The following is a 15,141-nucleotide window of genomic DNA, read 5'->3' as shown; positions in this document are numbered from 1 at the left end:
GGCATCTCGGATGAGAAGTCATTTTGAACAATAAGCACAGACCAAACTAAAGCTATGTAGTTATCTTTTATCCTTAATGTGGCATGTAGAAGTGTCCTAACTATATATTTAATGACTGTGATCCCTTAGACAAGCCAAATCATAATTGATTTTGCTTGGTATACCTCTAATTGACTGCATTGGTTCAACAGAAAAAGGAAAAAAAAAACAACCACCTTATCACAGACATACCTGAGATGTTGAGGGTTCACTTTCAGACTACCACAATAACGTATCACAGAAGGGCAAGTTAAAATCTTTTTGCTGGTGGAGGGTCTTACCTTATTTGTACAAATGAGGTATGTTTATATATATATTTGTAGCATCTGTGAAAAATTTTTAAGGTTTATAACTGAATCCTGATTTCCAAGGTCAAACTTCAGGTCTCATCTTTTAAACCACGTGGTCACTGGCAGAAGTAAACTTTCACCTGTTTCCCATTAAGTAGTGGTTGGGAAATTCAAACCAGCTATCCCAGGCAGTATGGAATCAGAAACTGATATGCACAGCTTCCTGCAGTTCTTGTCACAGAATGGATGTTCACAGAGAAATCCCTCACAACAGAGGCAGATTTAACAGAGGGCGCACCAGGTGCATGCCCTGGACCCCAACTTGTGAAAGGCCCTGTAAAACCCCAACTTGACACTTTTTTCTAATGATAAAGGGCCCAATATTTTTCTTCTGCACCCAGGGCCTCAACCAACCTTAATCTGCCTCTGCCTCCCAACAGGTGTTTACAGTTTATATGTGAGTCCCTCTAGAGTTGTGACCCCAAGGCTGAATAGACTGTTGCTACATACTTACAGTAAGGAAAATAATGAATGCAAAATAAAGAAAAAGGAACTCCTCCCTCTTTTTTTTCTCTCTCTCTTCCTCCTCTTCCTCCTCCTCCTCTTCCTCCTCCTCCTCTTCCTCCTCCTCCTCCTCCTCCTTCTTCTTCTTCTTCTTCTTCTTCTTCTCTTTCTCCTTCTCTTTCTCCTTCTCTTTCTCCTTCTCCTTCTCCTTCCTCTTTCTTTTCCTCTCTCACAGCCATGGCTCAATTGGTCCAAGCACATTGGCCCTGAGCACTGAAAATGGCTTAATTGTGTGCACGGCCCCAGATGGGCAGAGCATCGGCCACAGATGGGGGTTGCCAAGTGGATCCCAGTCAGGATGCATGTGGGAGTCTGTCTATCTTCCCTCCTCTCACTTGGGAAAGAAGAAGAAGAGAAAAAAAAGAAGAAGAGCAATGGGACAGCACCATATCCTGTTGTTGATCCTGGAAAATCCTCTGCTCATTTTTGTTTTTAAGAGAGAGACAAACATTGATTTGTTCCACTTATTTATGCATACATTGGTTGATTCTTTTTTTTTTTTTTTAATTTTTTTTTTTTACTTATTTACTTTTTTAGATTTTTTTTTTATTTATTCATTTTTATTAGAGAGAGAGGGGAGAGAGAGAGAGGGAGAGATAGAGAGAGAACAGGGGGAGGAGCAGGAAGCATCAACTCCCATATGTGCCTTGACCAGGCAAGCCCAGGGTTTTGAACCGGCGACCTCAGCATTCCAGGTCGACACTTTATCCACTGCGCCACCACAGGTCAGGCCATTGGTTGATTCTTATATGTGCCCTGACCAGGAATTGAACCCACAACCTTGGCATATCAGGATAATGCTCTAATCAACTGAGCAGCCCAGCCAGGGCTCCTGTGCTCACTTCTAACATAAGAGTCAGGACTACACATGGAAAATATGCCCTTAGGCAATAGTTCTCAAACTTTTTGAAGCCAGGGCACATTTAAAATCCTACAAATAATTGTAGGTGCACTATATACAAATTTCTGAGAAATATGTTATAATAATTAAGTCAACTATTAAAGAAAAAATATAAAGTCCAAGTGTGTTTTTATGGTAATTAAACAAAATAAATACCTCAAAATTAAATTTATTCTGACATTAAAAAACATTTTTATGTTACATTTTTTGAGTTATGCTTTTTAGAATTCATAAAAAAGAGGGGTTAAAAAATAAAAGAAGACCAAAAGTTATCTTTTTATATATATATAGATACATTCTTAGTAAGATTTAGTAAATTTGGCAGGTCCCAGAGCAAATGTGTTAAGTTTTTTCATTCTTGTGTTTGTGAGAAACATGAGCCTGATGTGTCCTAGCGATTTCTTCAATATTTGGATATATATTTGAAAGGCAAACTCTCATTTCCTCATCAATACATTGAAGAATTTCTCTCTTTTTACTCTTAATTGTGTTAAGTGTAGAAAACCCCCACCATACATATCATCTTAACTTGACACCAAACAAAGGATAGAAGAAACTTGCCTCCAGTCTTTCCAGGGAACATGGGGGGTAGTGTAAACACTCCAGCACCACAGCTTAACAGCCTTTTGCAGCCTAATCAGGCAAGTGAGGTAGGGGGTTGGGCAGTCTGTCAGTTTACAGCCAATTCCCCACGCCTCTATCCCCCAAAAATCTAAACTCCAAAAACTCTATTGGTTTTTTGGTCCCCAGCAGGCACATCTTTCTTTGGAATACCATAGGGCACACCTGGAAATCTTTCAGGGTGCACCAGTGCACCCTGGCACATACTTTGAGAACCACTGCCCTAAGGGGAAGGCTCCAATTTTCTATTCAGAATTTTTATTTCATAAATAAAAGTTATTGAATACCTATTCTAGCCAGTGTTACAGCAGCAAACAGTGTCTACTCTGTTCCTCCCTTTACAGATATTATGCTTAAACATTTGTGGGAGGGAGAGGAAAACCAGTCAGTTAAAGAAAATAGGACAGACAGGTTCTGAATGATGCTGTGTGTTTAAAGCATGAATGTGAATCTTCTCTATATGTACTAGGTCTTGATTTATATGACAGGGCTATAATGGCATATGTCTGATCACATTGATTTAAATGATATGCTACTTAGAGCATAGAACAAATTACTCTTCACTGAGTATAAGAATAGCTCTAAATATAGAAGGAAAGAAGCATTGCTATGTTGGAATTATCATAAGAAAGGAAGAAATCAGAAGATAAGCACAAACTTGGATCATTGATGCACTGCACACTCAGCAAATGAAATAAAACATACTTTGTTTTCAGACTGCATAAACTCAGTCTGTGTTAAACAAGGATAAGAGGTGTATAAAATTGGGGAAAATCTAAACCTAGTCAGTGTTTTCAGGCTGTCAAGAAATTTCTGGCAGACCAGCACCAGTCCACAGACCAGCATTTGAAAACTACTGATCTAGGTCATATAAGTACTACATTGGTAGTGTTGCTCTTGGTACTCAATTCAGGTTAAAAAAAGAAGTTGGTGATGTTTCCATCCTAATCAGCAACGCTGGCTTCATAACAGTCAAAAAGCTCCTTGACTGTCCAGATGAGCTTATAGAAAAGTCTCGTGATATAAATTTCCAAGCACATTTATGAGTAATTACTTTTTCTTCTCATAATAAATATTAGCCTCTAAATAAAGCACAGTCTTTTCAATTTTAGATTACCCTGGTCTACCCAGACATCTTCTCCTGATCTAACTTCACCCACAGTTCTGAGTCTCTTCTCAGGGAATCCAACAAAGACACACTCTCCTCATGGTACTACTATCATTTTTTCACTGCCACGCACTCTCCTAGGTACCTCAGCTATAAGCCTTAAAACGGCTCAGTGAGATAAGGAATCACAGAAGTTAAGAGACTTGCTCAAAGCTACTCACATGTTGCAGCACTTAAACATGACCAGAGTGACTTTATCATTTACCTAAGGTGGAGATCTTTTGAAAGCAAAAGCAGGCATATAGTTTTCATTTATGACTGATTCCTTTTTATGGTTTCTGTGTTCTTTTTTATGCTTGCTATCTCTTTGTTGAAGGTCTTATTTTGTTCCTTGAGCATTTGTATAATGGTTACTTTGAATTCTATTTCTGATAAATTGCTTATCTCCATTTCAGTTAGCTCTTTTTTGGAGATGTCTCCTGTTTGCTCATTTGTGGCTTGTTTCTTTTTCTCCCCATTTTGGCTGCCTCTTTGTGTTTCTTTCTATGTATTAGATAGATCTGCTACATTTCTCAGTCTTTATGGTGTGGCCTTATGTAGAAGGTATTCTCTTGGGTCCAGTGATGCAGTCTTCTAGATCACATGAGCTCAGTGCTCCAGGAATGTCCCCTGTGTGGGTTATGTGGGCCCTCTTGTAATTAAGTCTTGATTGCTATTGGCCCATTGTGTGTGGGATGGACCCACAGATTGGCTGACTGAGGTTCTACCCCAAGCAAAGCATGCCAGCTGCTGTGCAGGTGCTGACCAAGGAGGCAGAATTTGCCTCAGCTGGGTTTGGTGCTTCATGAGCTCTCCTTTGGATATGCTGCTTGTGAAGCTAACCAGATCCTGCTGTGATATTGTCTAAAGTTGACCACTGTGTGTGTTGATACTGGTCCTCTTGGGATAGAATCTGGTGCAGGCCAAGGTAAGATGCTGCCCATAACTGGCCCTCAGCCACCTGTTTGGAGCTACAAGTGGTCCACAGTTTATGGAAGCCACTGCTGGACTCAGGTGCACATGGGAAGGACCAAGACTGGCTTTTACCAGCTCCGGGCCCAGGGACAGGTCAGCCAAAGTCCGAAGGCACCCCGAGATCCATCTCAGGCTGCTTCTGCCTGCAGGCTGCTTCTTAGGCTCAGTCGGAGAAAAGGCCTCTGGTGGAATCAGGATGGGGTAACTGGATCTCCCATGAGCGTTAGGGAAGGTGGTAGATGTACGACCCCAGAGTCATAGGTCTCAGTCTGTCCCGTTTTTGCCCTGACCTTAGCAGCGCAGACCCACTAGGAGTCTGGCAGGTATAGCCTCAGAACTCAGAGTGTGGCTCTCCTGGCAGCCACTAGGGTAGTGCTGTTGAATCTCCTGTGAGGGGAAATGCCAGTCATTCAAGGGAATGGCTCCTGCCTCGAAACCAGGCAGCTAAGACACTGTCGCTGAGTCTATCCGTACCTCTACTTCCTGGCTAAAGCAGCTGACTTCTAAACCTGGCCTAAATCTCCACAGTGTAGGGCAAATTTCTTTCCCCCAAGCTGATGCCGCACAGAGGGGAGTGCTCTGCCCAAGATGATCGTGACTGCATTAGTGGAGAGTGACTCACTCAGCACAGAGATTTTGGTAGCTGTCTTCCTGTGTCTCTCCTCAGAGCCACAAACCATAGATTCTCCTCCTGTGACTCTAGTCCACTCAGCCTTCCCTCCACCAGAGCCCAGGGTTAGTGACTGCAGTTGAGATTTTTGTGTTGGCCCTTTAGGAGAACGCCTGAGTCTCTGCAGACTCGCGCCTCTTTCCAGCAGACGCAACCTTGCTGCTTTTCACAGCCCGATGCTATGTGGGCACCTCTTTCCAGTTTTGGTGCTCTGGGCTTGAGAGCCTGAGAGCCTGGCTAAGGGTTTAGGCCACACACCTCAGGGGGAATTCCCCCCACAGCTGAGATTTCCTTCTTGAACCTCAGCTGTGGCTCATGGAAGCGCGACCAGCGCTTTTTGCATCTTCATCCTTCCTACCAGTCTTGATGTGGCTTCTTTTGTGAATCCTTGGTTCTAAGACTCCTTTTTATTTAGCCTTGAGTTGGTTCTTCAGGGTGATTTTTTTTTTTAATTTAGTTGTCATTCCAGTTTGGTCCTGGGAGGACGTGAGTGTAGCTTTCACTTGCTCTGCTGCCCGCTTGGGTCCTCCCGGTACATGTTTTCTAGGCGTGTCTGTGTGTGTGCTTTGAGCACCTGCACAGAGTAGGCACTTATTTGCTAGAGGGTCAGAGAGTGCATGGTGTCAAGGCTCCCAAGTGGAGTGTCCCCAGGGAGAAGTGAAGGGACTCATAGCAGGAGCCAGGGTATCTTATTCTGCTGTTTGTTTTGATTTTTCATTTCTCTCTCAAGTGTTAGGTTCTCTCTGAAACCCATTATGGTATAGATAGACAAACAAAGGTTGGTTGACTTATTATAAGAGATTCTTTTTCTCATTTATTTATATTAGGAAGCAAATATAAATTTATGAAATAATTTGCACTTACTTGGTTAATTACCCCTTTGTTGCAGACTATGTCTTCCCCCAAAGCTCAGTGTCGTCTCCTTTATCTTTTTTCTCCAAAAACCCCATGTAAAGCCAGTAGCCACGGCCACCATCACAGCTGCCTGAACCGTGCAGGTTTGCATTTGATTTGGATAGACAGTAATGAAACAACAGAGCCAAGAATTGGTGGGCCATTAGTTTTAATCCTAGCTCGCACCCGGCGGGCGAGAAATACACACAGTGGGAAAACACTTCCCTCTCCATTCAGGGCTCCCAAAGCCACTGACTTATCCAAGTTTCCTAGAATCAAAGGTTTCTACCTCACCAGCCTTATTCACCTCTGTTCCCCATCTCCTTCTCTGCACAAACTCTGCACAAACTGGCTTCTTCTTTAGCACTCCACCATCTTGGCTGCCTCTCCTCTGCAATGCTGATGGCAGACTCTGAGCAAGCAAGAGCTCCGGTCTGCTTCATTTTATAGTATAAATAATTAAAGCCTTTAAGCCAATATACAAATAAGGAAGTCTCTGATACAAAGCCACTTATCTGAGGCATAAATGGGATTCCTCATAAGAGTGCACCACCCCACATCATACAACAGACAACAGTGTGGGGAAAAGCTTAGTATTGAGAAAATCTTAGTGCCATGATGGCGAACCTATGGCACGCGTGTCAGCACTGACATGCGTAGCCATTTTCTATGACAAGTGGCCGCATGCAGCTGCATACCAGAGAAGGATGTTTCATCCTTGGTTCCTGCACAGCCAGGTGCAGTAGCCGAGGATAAAACATTTGCTGTAGTGTAGACACTCTGTGCCGGAGGTCTGTAGGCCAAAACAACAGAACTCCAGCACAGAGCATCTAGTTCTGGGACTTCTAGTTGGGCCATTAGGGGATCTTTTACCTCACTTCCTACTGGCAGAGCAGGGAGCAGCGGAATGCTGTGGGGGGATGAATCTCTGGGAGCCCTGTGATCACTATTACCAGCAACCACATAACCACAGCAACCATCTTCCAATCTACTGTTCTGGGGTGTCGTGGATTTCTATTTGACCATCATTACTGAGATTACTGATGGGGAGGCTGGTAGAGGCGAGGGCCTATGCTATGGGTGCCATTTCCCGCCATTAGAAATAGTGGCAGCCATCTTAATTTACATAAGATGCAACTTGCAGAATTTCAAGACAGCATCTGGGCTCAGGTGTTTGTCGACTTGAGGTCAAAGCTTAAGAATCTGGAAAGGTGCTGCTTGGAGAATCAAGAGGAGTGACCCTACAAACAGGAAATTTGGAGTGCCTGGAACTGATTACCAGACACTTTTAGCACCCCGAAAAATATAGCAATGGCTTTACTCACAATTTTTCCCTTTACGTACTTTTGTGAGACCTTATGCTCAGCATTAAATAATATCAAAACCAACAAAAGAAACAGATTGACAGATAAAGTTAGTACCGCTTGCTTGGGCTTGAAGTGTACAAAATACCAACCTTCAATTGAAGATTTAGCCAATTAAATTCAGCAACAAAAATGTCACTATTAGGCAGGTTAGTTAAAGAATTCCCCCTCCCCCTCACTTATCTTAGTTCACGGCACCCCACACAAGTTAAATAATATCAAGACCAACAAAAGAAACAGACTGACAGATGAACAAAGAAGTCACTAAGCAGGTAAGTTAAATAGTTTTTGGTTTATTAAATAGTTATATATTACAATTATACTTTTTTTTATTTAAACTATAAATATCGGCCCTGGCTGGTTGGCTCAGTGGTAGAGCATCGGCCTGGCGTGCAGGAGTCCCAGGTTCGATTCCCGGCCAGGACACACGGGAGAAGCACCCATCTGCTTCTCCACCCCTCCCCCTCTCCATCCTCTCTGTCTCTCTCTTCCCCTCCCGCAGCCGAGGCTCCATTGGAGCAAAGTTGGCCCAGGCGCTGAGGATGGCTCTGTGGCCTCTGCCTCGGGTGCTAGAATGGCTCTGGTTGCAGCAGAGCGACGCCCCCTGGTGGGCATGCCAGGTGGATCCCGGTTGGGCGCATGCAGGGGTCTGTCTGACTGCCTCCCCATTTCCAACTTCAGAAAAATACAAAAAAAAACCATATATATATATATATATATATATATATATATATATATATATATATATATCACGAAATTATGGGGTTTTTTTTCCTTGAAGTGACACACCACCCAAGTTATGCTCGGTTTTTTGGCGAATTTTGACACACCAAGCTCAAAAGATTGCCCATCACTGTCTTAGTGTTAGAAGGATGTTGAAAAGATCTTAGTATTAAAAGGGTGAGAAAGGCTTAGTCTTAAAACTAAGCTTTAGGTTATAAGGACCTTGCAAGCTCACAGCCTGTCTCTCACACCCAATGCAAACTGTACAAGTGAACAAACATATACATCATATTTGCAAACTTATTTGACCTACACTCCATCAAGGTGAAGGTGTTCTATGGTCTTCAGACACAGCACCCATCCTCTGTTTCTAGCAGATATTCTCTTTTATGACATGAAATAAAATTAAGAAACTGTGATTCAAAGAAGTAAAGATAAATTTAAAAACAAAGTAATATTTTAAACTGAAAACAGCATCTCCTGTGAACAAAGTTCAGAAAAATTTGAAATTCAAATATGACCCCAGGGAGGAAAAAAGGCAATACAAATCTAAATAATCTTATTCTTGATTATAACCATAAATATTCATATCTTCGCCTTTCTGGTTTGTGACTGTCCTAACTAAGACTCTCCTGTACTGCTTCAATTATTGTCTTAATATCATGTTTTTAAAAGTCAAATATGAGCAAAATATAGGTCTGAATAAATTGTTTGTAATAATAGTGGAATGCCATGAGGAAATATTGACTTAATAGGTTAAACAAATTAAGATGATTACTGTCCAGATGTTTATGGTTTTATATCCCACGGCCTTCAGTTATTTTTATGGGCTTAAAATTTTTTTTTTAACCACATGATCATATAAATATCTGAAAAAATATGGTATACAATATTAAAACTTTTACTTTGCTCTTCTTAGACTTATAAAGCCTTTCTACCCCCTATGATTGCTAACAACCATGGACATTTAGCTTGCATTTTTAGTGCAGCTGGATTATTTGGAGTAAATGGGCTGACAGAGAAGAAATATGTAATATTTCTCATTTGCACATGTTTTCTAATTTTAACTTACATAATAGTAGTTAGCATTGACTTGATGCACCAATAATAAAGATAATAAATTGTAGGGAATCACCCATCTAACCTTGAACCCTCTGACTTAGATTGAGGAATGTCAGTTACTATAAAAGCCCTGAGTGAATGTCTCTTGGATGCAAACACCAAGAAAGTATGAGTGGGTAACCTTTGGGTGGACACAAAGAAATGCATGTGAACAGGCTTTAGAAAGTTAGCCTAGAGGTCCTAGATTACCCCTTCCTTTGTGCTTGCAATTAGCAAAGAAAAAGAATGTTCTGACCAAATTAGCCTTTTCCCCATGTCAGCAAAAAGTCCATCAATCATTCCTCCCCTTGCCACCTGATCGCCTTCCCTTATAATCCTGTTACCTCTGTTTTGTTTCTAATCAATAAAAGCTAAGGGAGAAGGAGATTCAGGAGGTCTTTCTTTGCCTCCCTTGGGAGGCCTCCTCCTCTCTTCCTCTTGACATAAGTTTGTGTCTTGAGTAAGTTTTTTCCATGCAACACCGGTAGTTCCCAGCGAGCTGGAGTACTACAATAAATTAAAAAGTATATTCAATAAGAGAAGCAGTCGGGAACTACATAATGCATGAAAACTACTTGTCAGATATACTTAGCTGAAGTTGAAGTATGCATTTTGGAAACATTATGTCTTATGCAATCCCCTTAGTTTTAAAGAAATAGACTTTACTGATGAATGATTTTACACAAGTGATTAGCATAATCACTGTCCCCCAAAATTCACCTGGCACTATCATCAGGATGGTAAGGATGGCCTCTGTAAGGCCAGTAGCTGTGGCCACCATTACAGCTGCCTGGCTCATGCAGATTTCCATTTAATTTGGATAGATCGTAATGAAACAATGGAGCCAAGAACTGGTGAGCCATCCTTTATTTCAGCTCACAACCAGCAGGTGAGAAAATACACACAGCCAGAAAACACTTCCCTTTCTGGGAGGTTGGTTGGCAATGGGGGAAAGTCACATGGAGAACCAGGTCCGGGGACTTTGGCTGGAACCACCTATGCCCATGACCACCAAAAGAAATAGCCCAGGAGCATTTTGAAACTGTCAGCCAATGAAATTTTGCCATGACCTATCACACCACCACCATCCTACCAATGCTATAAATTACCCCCAGGCGGGAGAAGCTGCACGACCTTCCTGGCCCCTGTCTTGCGGACCAGTGAACCTCGCCAAGGAGCACGCTAAATAAAGCTTTTGCTTGTCCACACTTGGTGGCTACATCCTTCTTCTTTCCTTGGTAGAAAATACCTTACAATTGGTGCTGAAACCCGGGAGGAGCTTGAGTCCACAAGGACCGCTCCTCTCCCCTTCTCTTCTGAGGAAGAACAGGATCTCCTACCTCCCACCCACTTCAGCACATGGTGCAATAAGTCCCCTGCCTCCAGCCTCCCCTCAGTTCTTTCTGAATCTGAGACTCCTTGTCTGTAATCGCAGCTGCATCAGGGAACTCCTACCCTTTCCGAGTGTGTGTGTGCCCATGGAGACGTCCCGGACATTCCCACTCTGCCTGACTGTCCTGTGGCCAGAGATTGAGTTGTGGGACACCAATTCTCATCTCTGATCACCCTAAGGCTGAGGGTGGCCATGGGGGCACAGGAATCTACGCCTGGCTCAAAAACACCCCTAGGGAGCCTTATCTGGAATCTCCCAAATATAGATCCCTCCCTAAAGAAGAAGAAACTGATCTTCTCCACTGCGGCCTGGCCACGATACCCACTGGATAACCAGACCAGGTGGCCTCCTGAAGGGACTTTTGACTTTAACACCTCACCAATTTATGGAACTATTGCCAGAGAACTAGGAAATGGTCGGAGATCCCTTACATTCAGGGCTTCTGGCATTGCACTCCCGTCCTAATCTCTGTGCCGCCTGCTCTACGGCATAGGTCCTTTTAGCCAGAGAAACCTCAGCTAAACCCTCTGCTCCTGATCTTTCCTCCTTCACCAACAACCTTGAGGAACTCTCTTCCCCTCCTGCACAACCCCCTCCATCCTATCAGGATCCTCCTCTCCCTTCGCCGAATCCTGTTTCTCATTTGCCTGCAGATACCCATCCCTCTTTCTCCTCCCCTGTCAGTGCTCACACCAGATCTCACTCCGAGCCACAAAAGGGAGACAGCATTCTCTGCCCTCTCTGTGAGGTGGCCAGAGCAGAAAGAGTTTAAGTTCATGCTCCTTTTTCCTTCTCTGATCTGTCTGCAATCGAAAAGTGTTTAGGCTCCTACTCTTCTAATCCTACCGCCTATACCAAGGGCCCCAAACCCCTATCCGAGACCTGATGAACATGGCATTTAAAATTTTTAATGGTCGGGAGGAAAAGGCCATGGCTGCTCGCCAGGCCCACATGCAGCAAAAGGTAACTCTCCAAACCCAGGCTCTTGTGGCAGCCCTGAGGCCAGCAGATCAACAGGGGCAACGCATAGGAGGTGCCCGACCCAAGTCCGGGCTGCAAAGAGGAACCCCACCAGGAGCTTGTCTTAAATGTGGCAAACAGGGTCACTGGGCCTGGCAGTGCCCCTGCCCGAGGCCGCCCACTAAGCCCTGCCCTGACTGCAAGCAGCCTGGTCACTGGCAGAGAGATTGCCCCTTCAGGTAACACGCTCTTTCTTAGCATCTCCATGCGGAGGACAAGTCACCCAAATGGGAGGCCAAGCCAGCCAGGCGGGCCCATAGCTCAAACTTCTCAGTCTCATGGATGACTGACATGACCCGGACTTGAAGACCCCCATCACCCTCGCCAAGCCCAGGGTAATGCTGCAGGTAGCGGGGAAATCCATCTCACTTCTTGTGGACACAGGGGCTACCTTCTCTGTTTTGCCATCACACTCTGGACCTTTAGTTCCCTCACAGGTCTCGGTTATGGGAGTGGAATGGACCCCTTTTATTCCCCTCCTCACGCCACCCCTCACACGTAGTTTGGACGGACTCCCCTTTTCAAACTCTTTCTTAGCTATGCCATCATGCCCTGTACCCCTTCTGGGTCGGGACGTTCTACAAAGTCTTGGAGCCACTATCCAGCTGACAACATCTTCCCACTTACTTCTGCCACACCTTAGTGAAGGCTGTCCCACTACTACAGATCACCCTAACCCAGTCACACCCCCTATTCAACCAGATATTGTCAACCCTCAAGTCTGGGACACTTCTACCCCTGTAGTAGCTGCCCACCACCCACCCGTTCACATCCACTTAAAGAATCCCTCCCAATTCCTATCTGGACCTCAATTTCCTATTTCAGCAAGTCATCACCAAGGCCTTAAGCCAATAACTACCCGCCTCTTGAACCAAGGCTTACTCATCCCCACAGACTCTCCCTGCAATACCCACATCCTTCCTGTTCAAAAACCTTCAGGGGTTTATCACCTCATACAAAACTTATGCCTAATCAACGAGGCAGTAGTTCCCCTCCATCCAGTAGTCCCTAATCTCTACAGGTTACTGTCACACATTCCCTCAAACACCACTCACTCTACGGTCATAGACCTCAAGGATACCTTCTTTACCATTCCTTACCCTGACTCTTACTTTCTGTTTGCCTTCACCTGGACGGACCCAGACACTAACGCAGCCCAACAATTTATGTGAACTGTCCTGCCCCAGGGATTTAGGAACAGTCCACACCTGTTTGGGCAGGCGCTAGCTTGAGATCTGGCTGCATGCAATCTCAAAACTAGTATTCTCTTACAATATGTAGATGACCCACTCCTCTGCAGCCCTTCACTGTCCGCCTCCAGAGAACACACCGTCACCCTTCTCAACTTCCTCACTTCAAAGGGGTATCCGGGTCTCCTCCTACTAAGGCTCAACTTCACTCTCAGTCCGTAGTCTATCTAGGCATCGCCTTAACCCCCACCACTCAAGGTCTCACTCTAGATCAAACTCAGACCATACACAGTCTCCAACCACCTACCACCTCTGATCAGATTCTTTCTTTCCTATGTCTAATAGGCTTCTTTAGACACTGGATTTCCAATTTTGCTCTTTTTTTTTATAATTTTATATTTTTAATGGGGTGACATCAATAAATCAGGATACATATATTCAAAGATAACAAGTCCAGGTTATCTTGTCGTTCAATTATGTTGCATACCCACCACCCAAAGTTAGATTGTCCTCTGTCACCTTCTATCTTGTTTTCTTTGTGCCCCTCCCCACCCCCTATCCCTCTCCCATTCCCCCTTCCCCACCGTAACCACCACACTCTTATCAATGTCTCTTAGTTTCACTATTATGTCCCACCTACGTATGGAATAATACAGTTCCTGTTTTTTTCTGATTTACTTATTTTGCTTCGTATCATGTTATCAAGATCCCAACATTTTGCTGTAAATGATCCGATGTCATCATTTCTTATGGCTGAGTAGTATTCCATAGTGTATATGTGCCACATCTTCTTTATCCAGTCATCTATTGATGGGCTTTTTGGTTGTTTCCATGTCCTGGCCACTGTGAACAATGCTGCAATAAACATGGGGCTGCATGTGTCTTTACGTATCAATGTTTCTGAGTTTTTGGGATATATACCCAGTAGAGGGATTGCTGGGTCATAAGGTAGTTCTATTTTTAGTTTTTTGAGGAACCACCATAATTTCTTCCATAATGGTTGTACTACTTTACATTCCCACCAACAGTGTATGAGGGTTCCTTTTTCTCCACAGCTTCTCCAACATTTGCTATTACCTGACTTGCTAATAACAGCTAATCGAACAGGTGTGAGGTGGTATCTCATTGCCGTTTTGATTTGCATTTCTCTAATAGCTAAAGAAGATGAGCATCTTTTCATATATCTGTTGGCCATTTGTATTTCTTCCTGGGAGAAGTGTCTATTCATATCCTCTTCCCATTTTTTTATTGGATTGTTTGTTTGTTTGTTGTTGAGTTTTATGAGTTCTTTGTATATTTTGGATATTAGGCCCTTATCTGGGCTGTTGTTTGAAAAAATCATTTCCCATTTAGTTGGCTTTCTGTTTATTTTGTTATCAGTTTCTCTTGCTGAGCAAAAACTTCTTAGTCTGATGTAGTCCCATTCATTAATTTTTGCCTTCACTTCTCTTGCCATTGGAGTCAAATTCATAAAATGCTCTTTAAAACCCAGGTCCATGAGTTGAGTACCTATGTCTTCTTCTATGTACTTAATTGTTTCAGGTCTTATGTTTAGATCTTTGATCCATTTTGAGTTACTTTTTGTACAGGGGAAAGACTGTAGTCCAGTTTCATTCTTTTGCATGTGGCTTTCCAGTTTTCTCAGCACCATTTATTGAAGAGGCTTTCTTTTCTCCATTGTGTGTTGTTGGCCCCTTTATCAAAAATTATTTGACTATATATATGTGGTTTTATTTCTGGACTTTCTATTCTGTTCCATTGGTCTGAGTGTCTATTTTTCTGCCAATACCATGCTGTTTTGATTGTCGTGGCCCTATAATAGAGTTTGAAGTCAGGTATTGTTATGCCCCCAGCTTCATTCTTTTTCTTTAGGATTGCTTTGGCTATTCGGGGTTTTTTATAGTTCCATACAAATCTGATGATTTTTTGCTCTATTTCTTTAAAAAATGTCATTGGAAGTTTGATGGGAATTGCATTAAATTTGTATATTGCTTTGGGTAATATAGCCATCTTGATTATATTTATTCTTCCTAGCCAAGAACAAGGTATATTCTTCCATCTCATTATATCTTTTTCGATTTCCCTTAACAATGGTTTATAGTTTTCATTATATAAGTTCTTTACATTCTTTGTTATGTTTATTCCTAAGTATTTTATTTTTTTGTTGTTGCAATCGTGAAGGGGATTATTCTTTTGAGTTCCTTCTCAGTTGTTTCATTGTTGGCATATAGAAAGGCTATTGACTTCTG

At 43.0% G+C, this 15,141-nt stretch overlaps 1 protein-coding gene across 1 annotated transcript in view; it reads left to right on the top strand.

Annotated features, from left to right (window-relative positions):
• The window catches only part of SDR16C5 (short chain dehydrogenase/reductase family 16C member 5), a 36,685-nt gene that overhangs the window by 4,237 nt on the left and 17,307 nt on the right, over positions 1–15,141 (top strand). The window contains 1 exon segment of the mRNA XM_066266157.1: positions 9,108–9,201. Within this exon segment, the coding sequence (XP_066122254.1) occupies positions 9,108–9,201 (94 nt within the window).

The sequence above is a fragment of the Saccopteryx bilineata genome, chromosome 3 (genome assembly GCF_036850765.1).
Source record: "Saccopteryx bilineata isolate mSacBil1 chromosome 3, mSacBil1_pri_phased_curated, whole genome shotgun sequence".
NCBI classification, from domain to species: domain Eukaryota; kingdom Metazoa; phylum Chordata; class Mammalia; order Chiroptera; family Emballonuridae; genus Saccopteryx; species Saccopteryx bilineata.
This window is presented reverse-complemented; position numbering and strand designations above follow the sequence as displayed.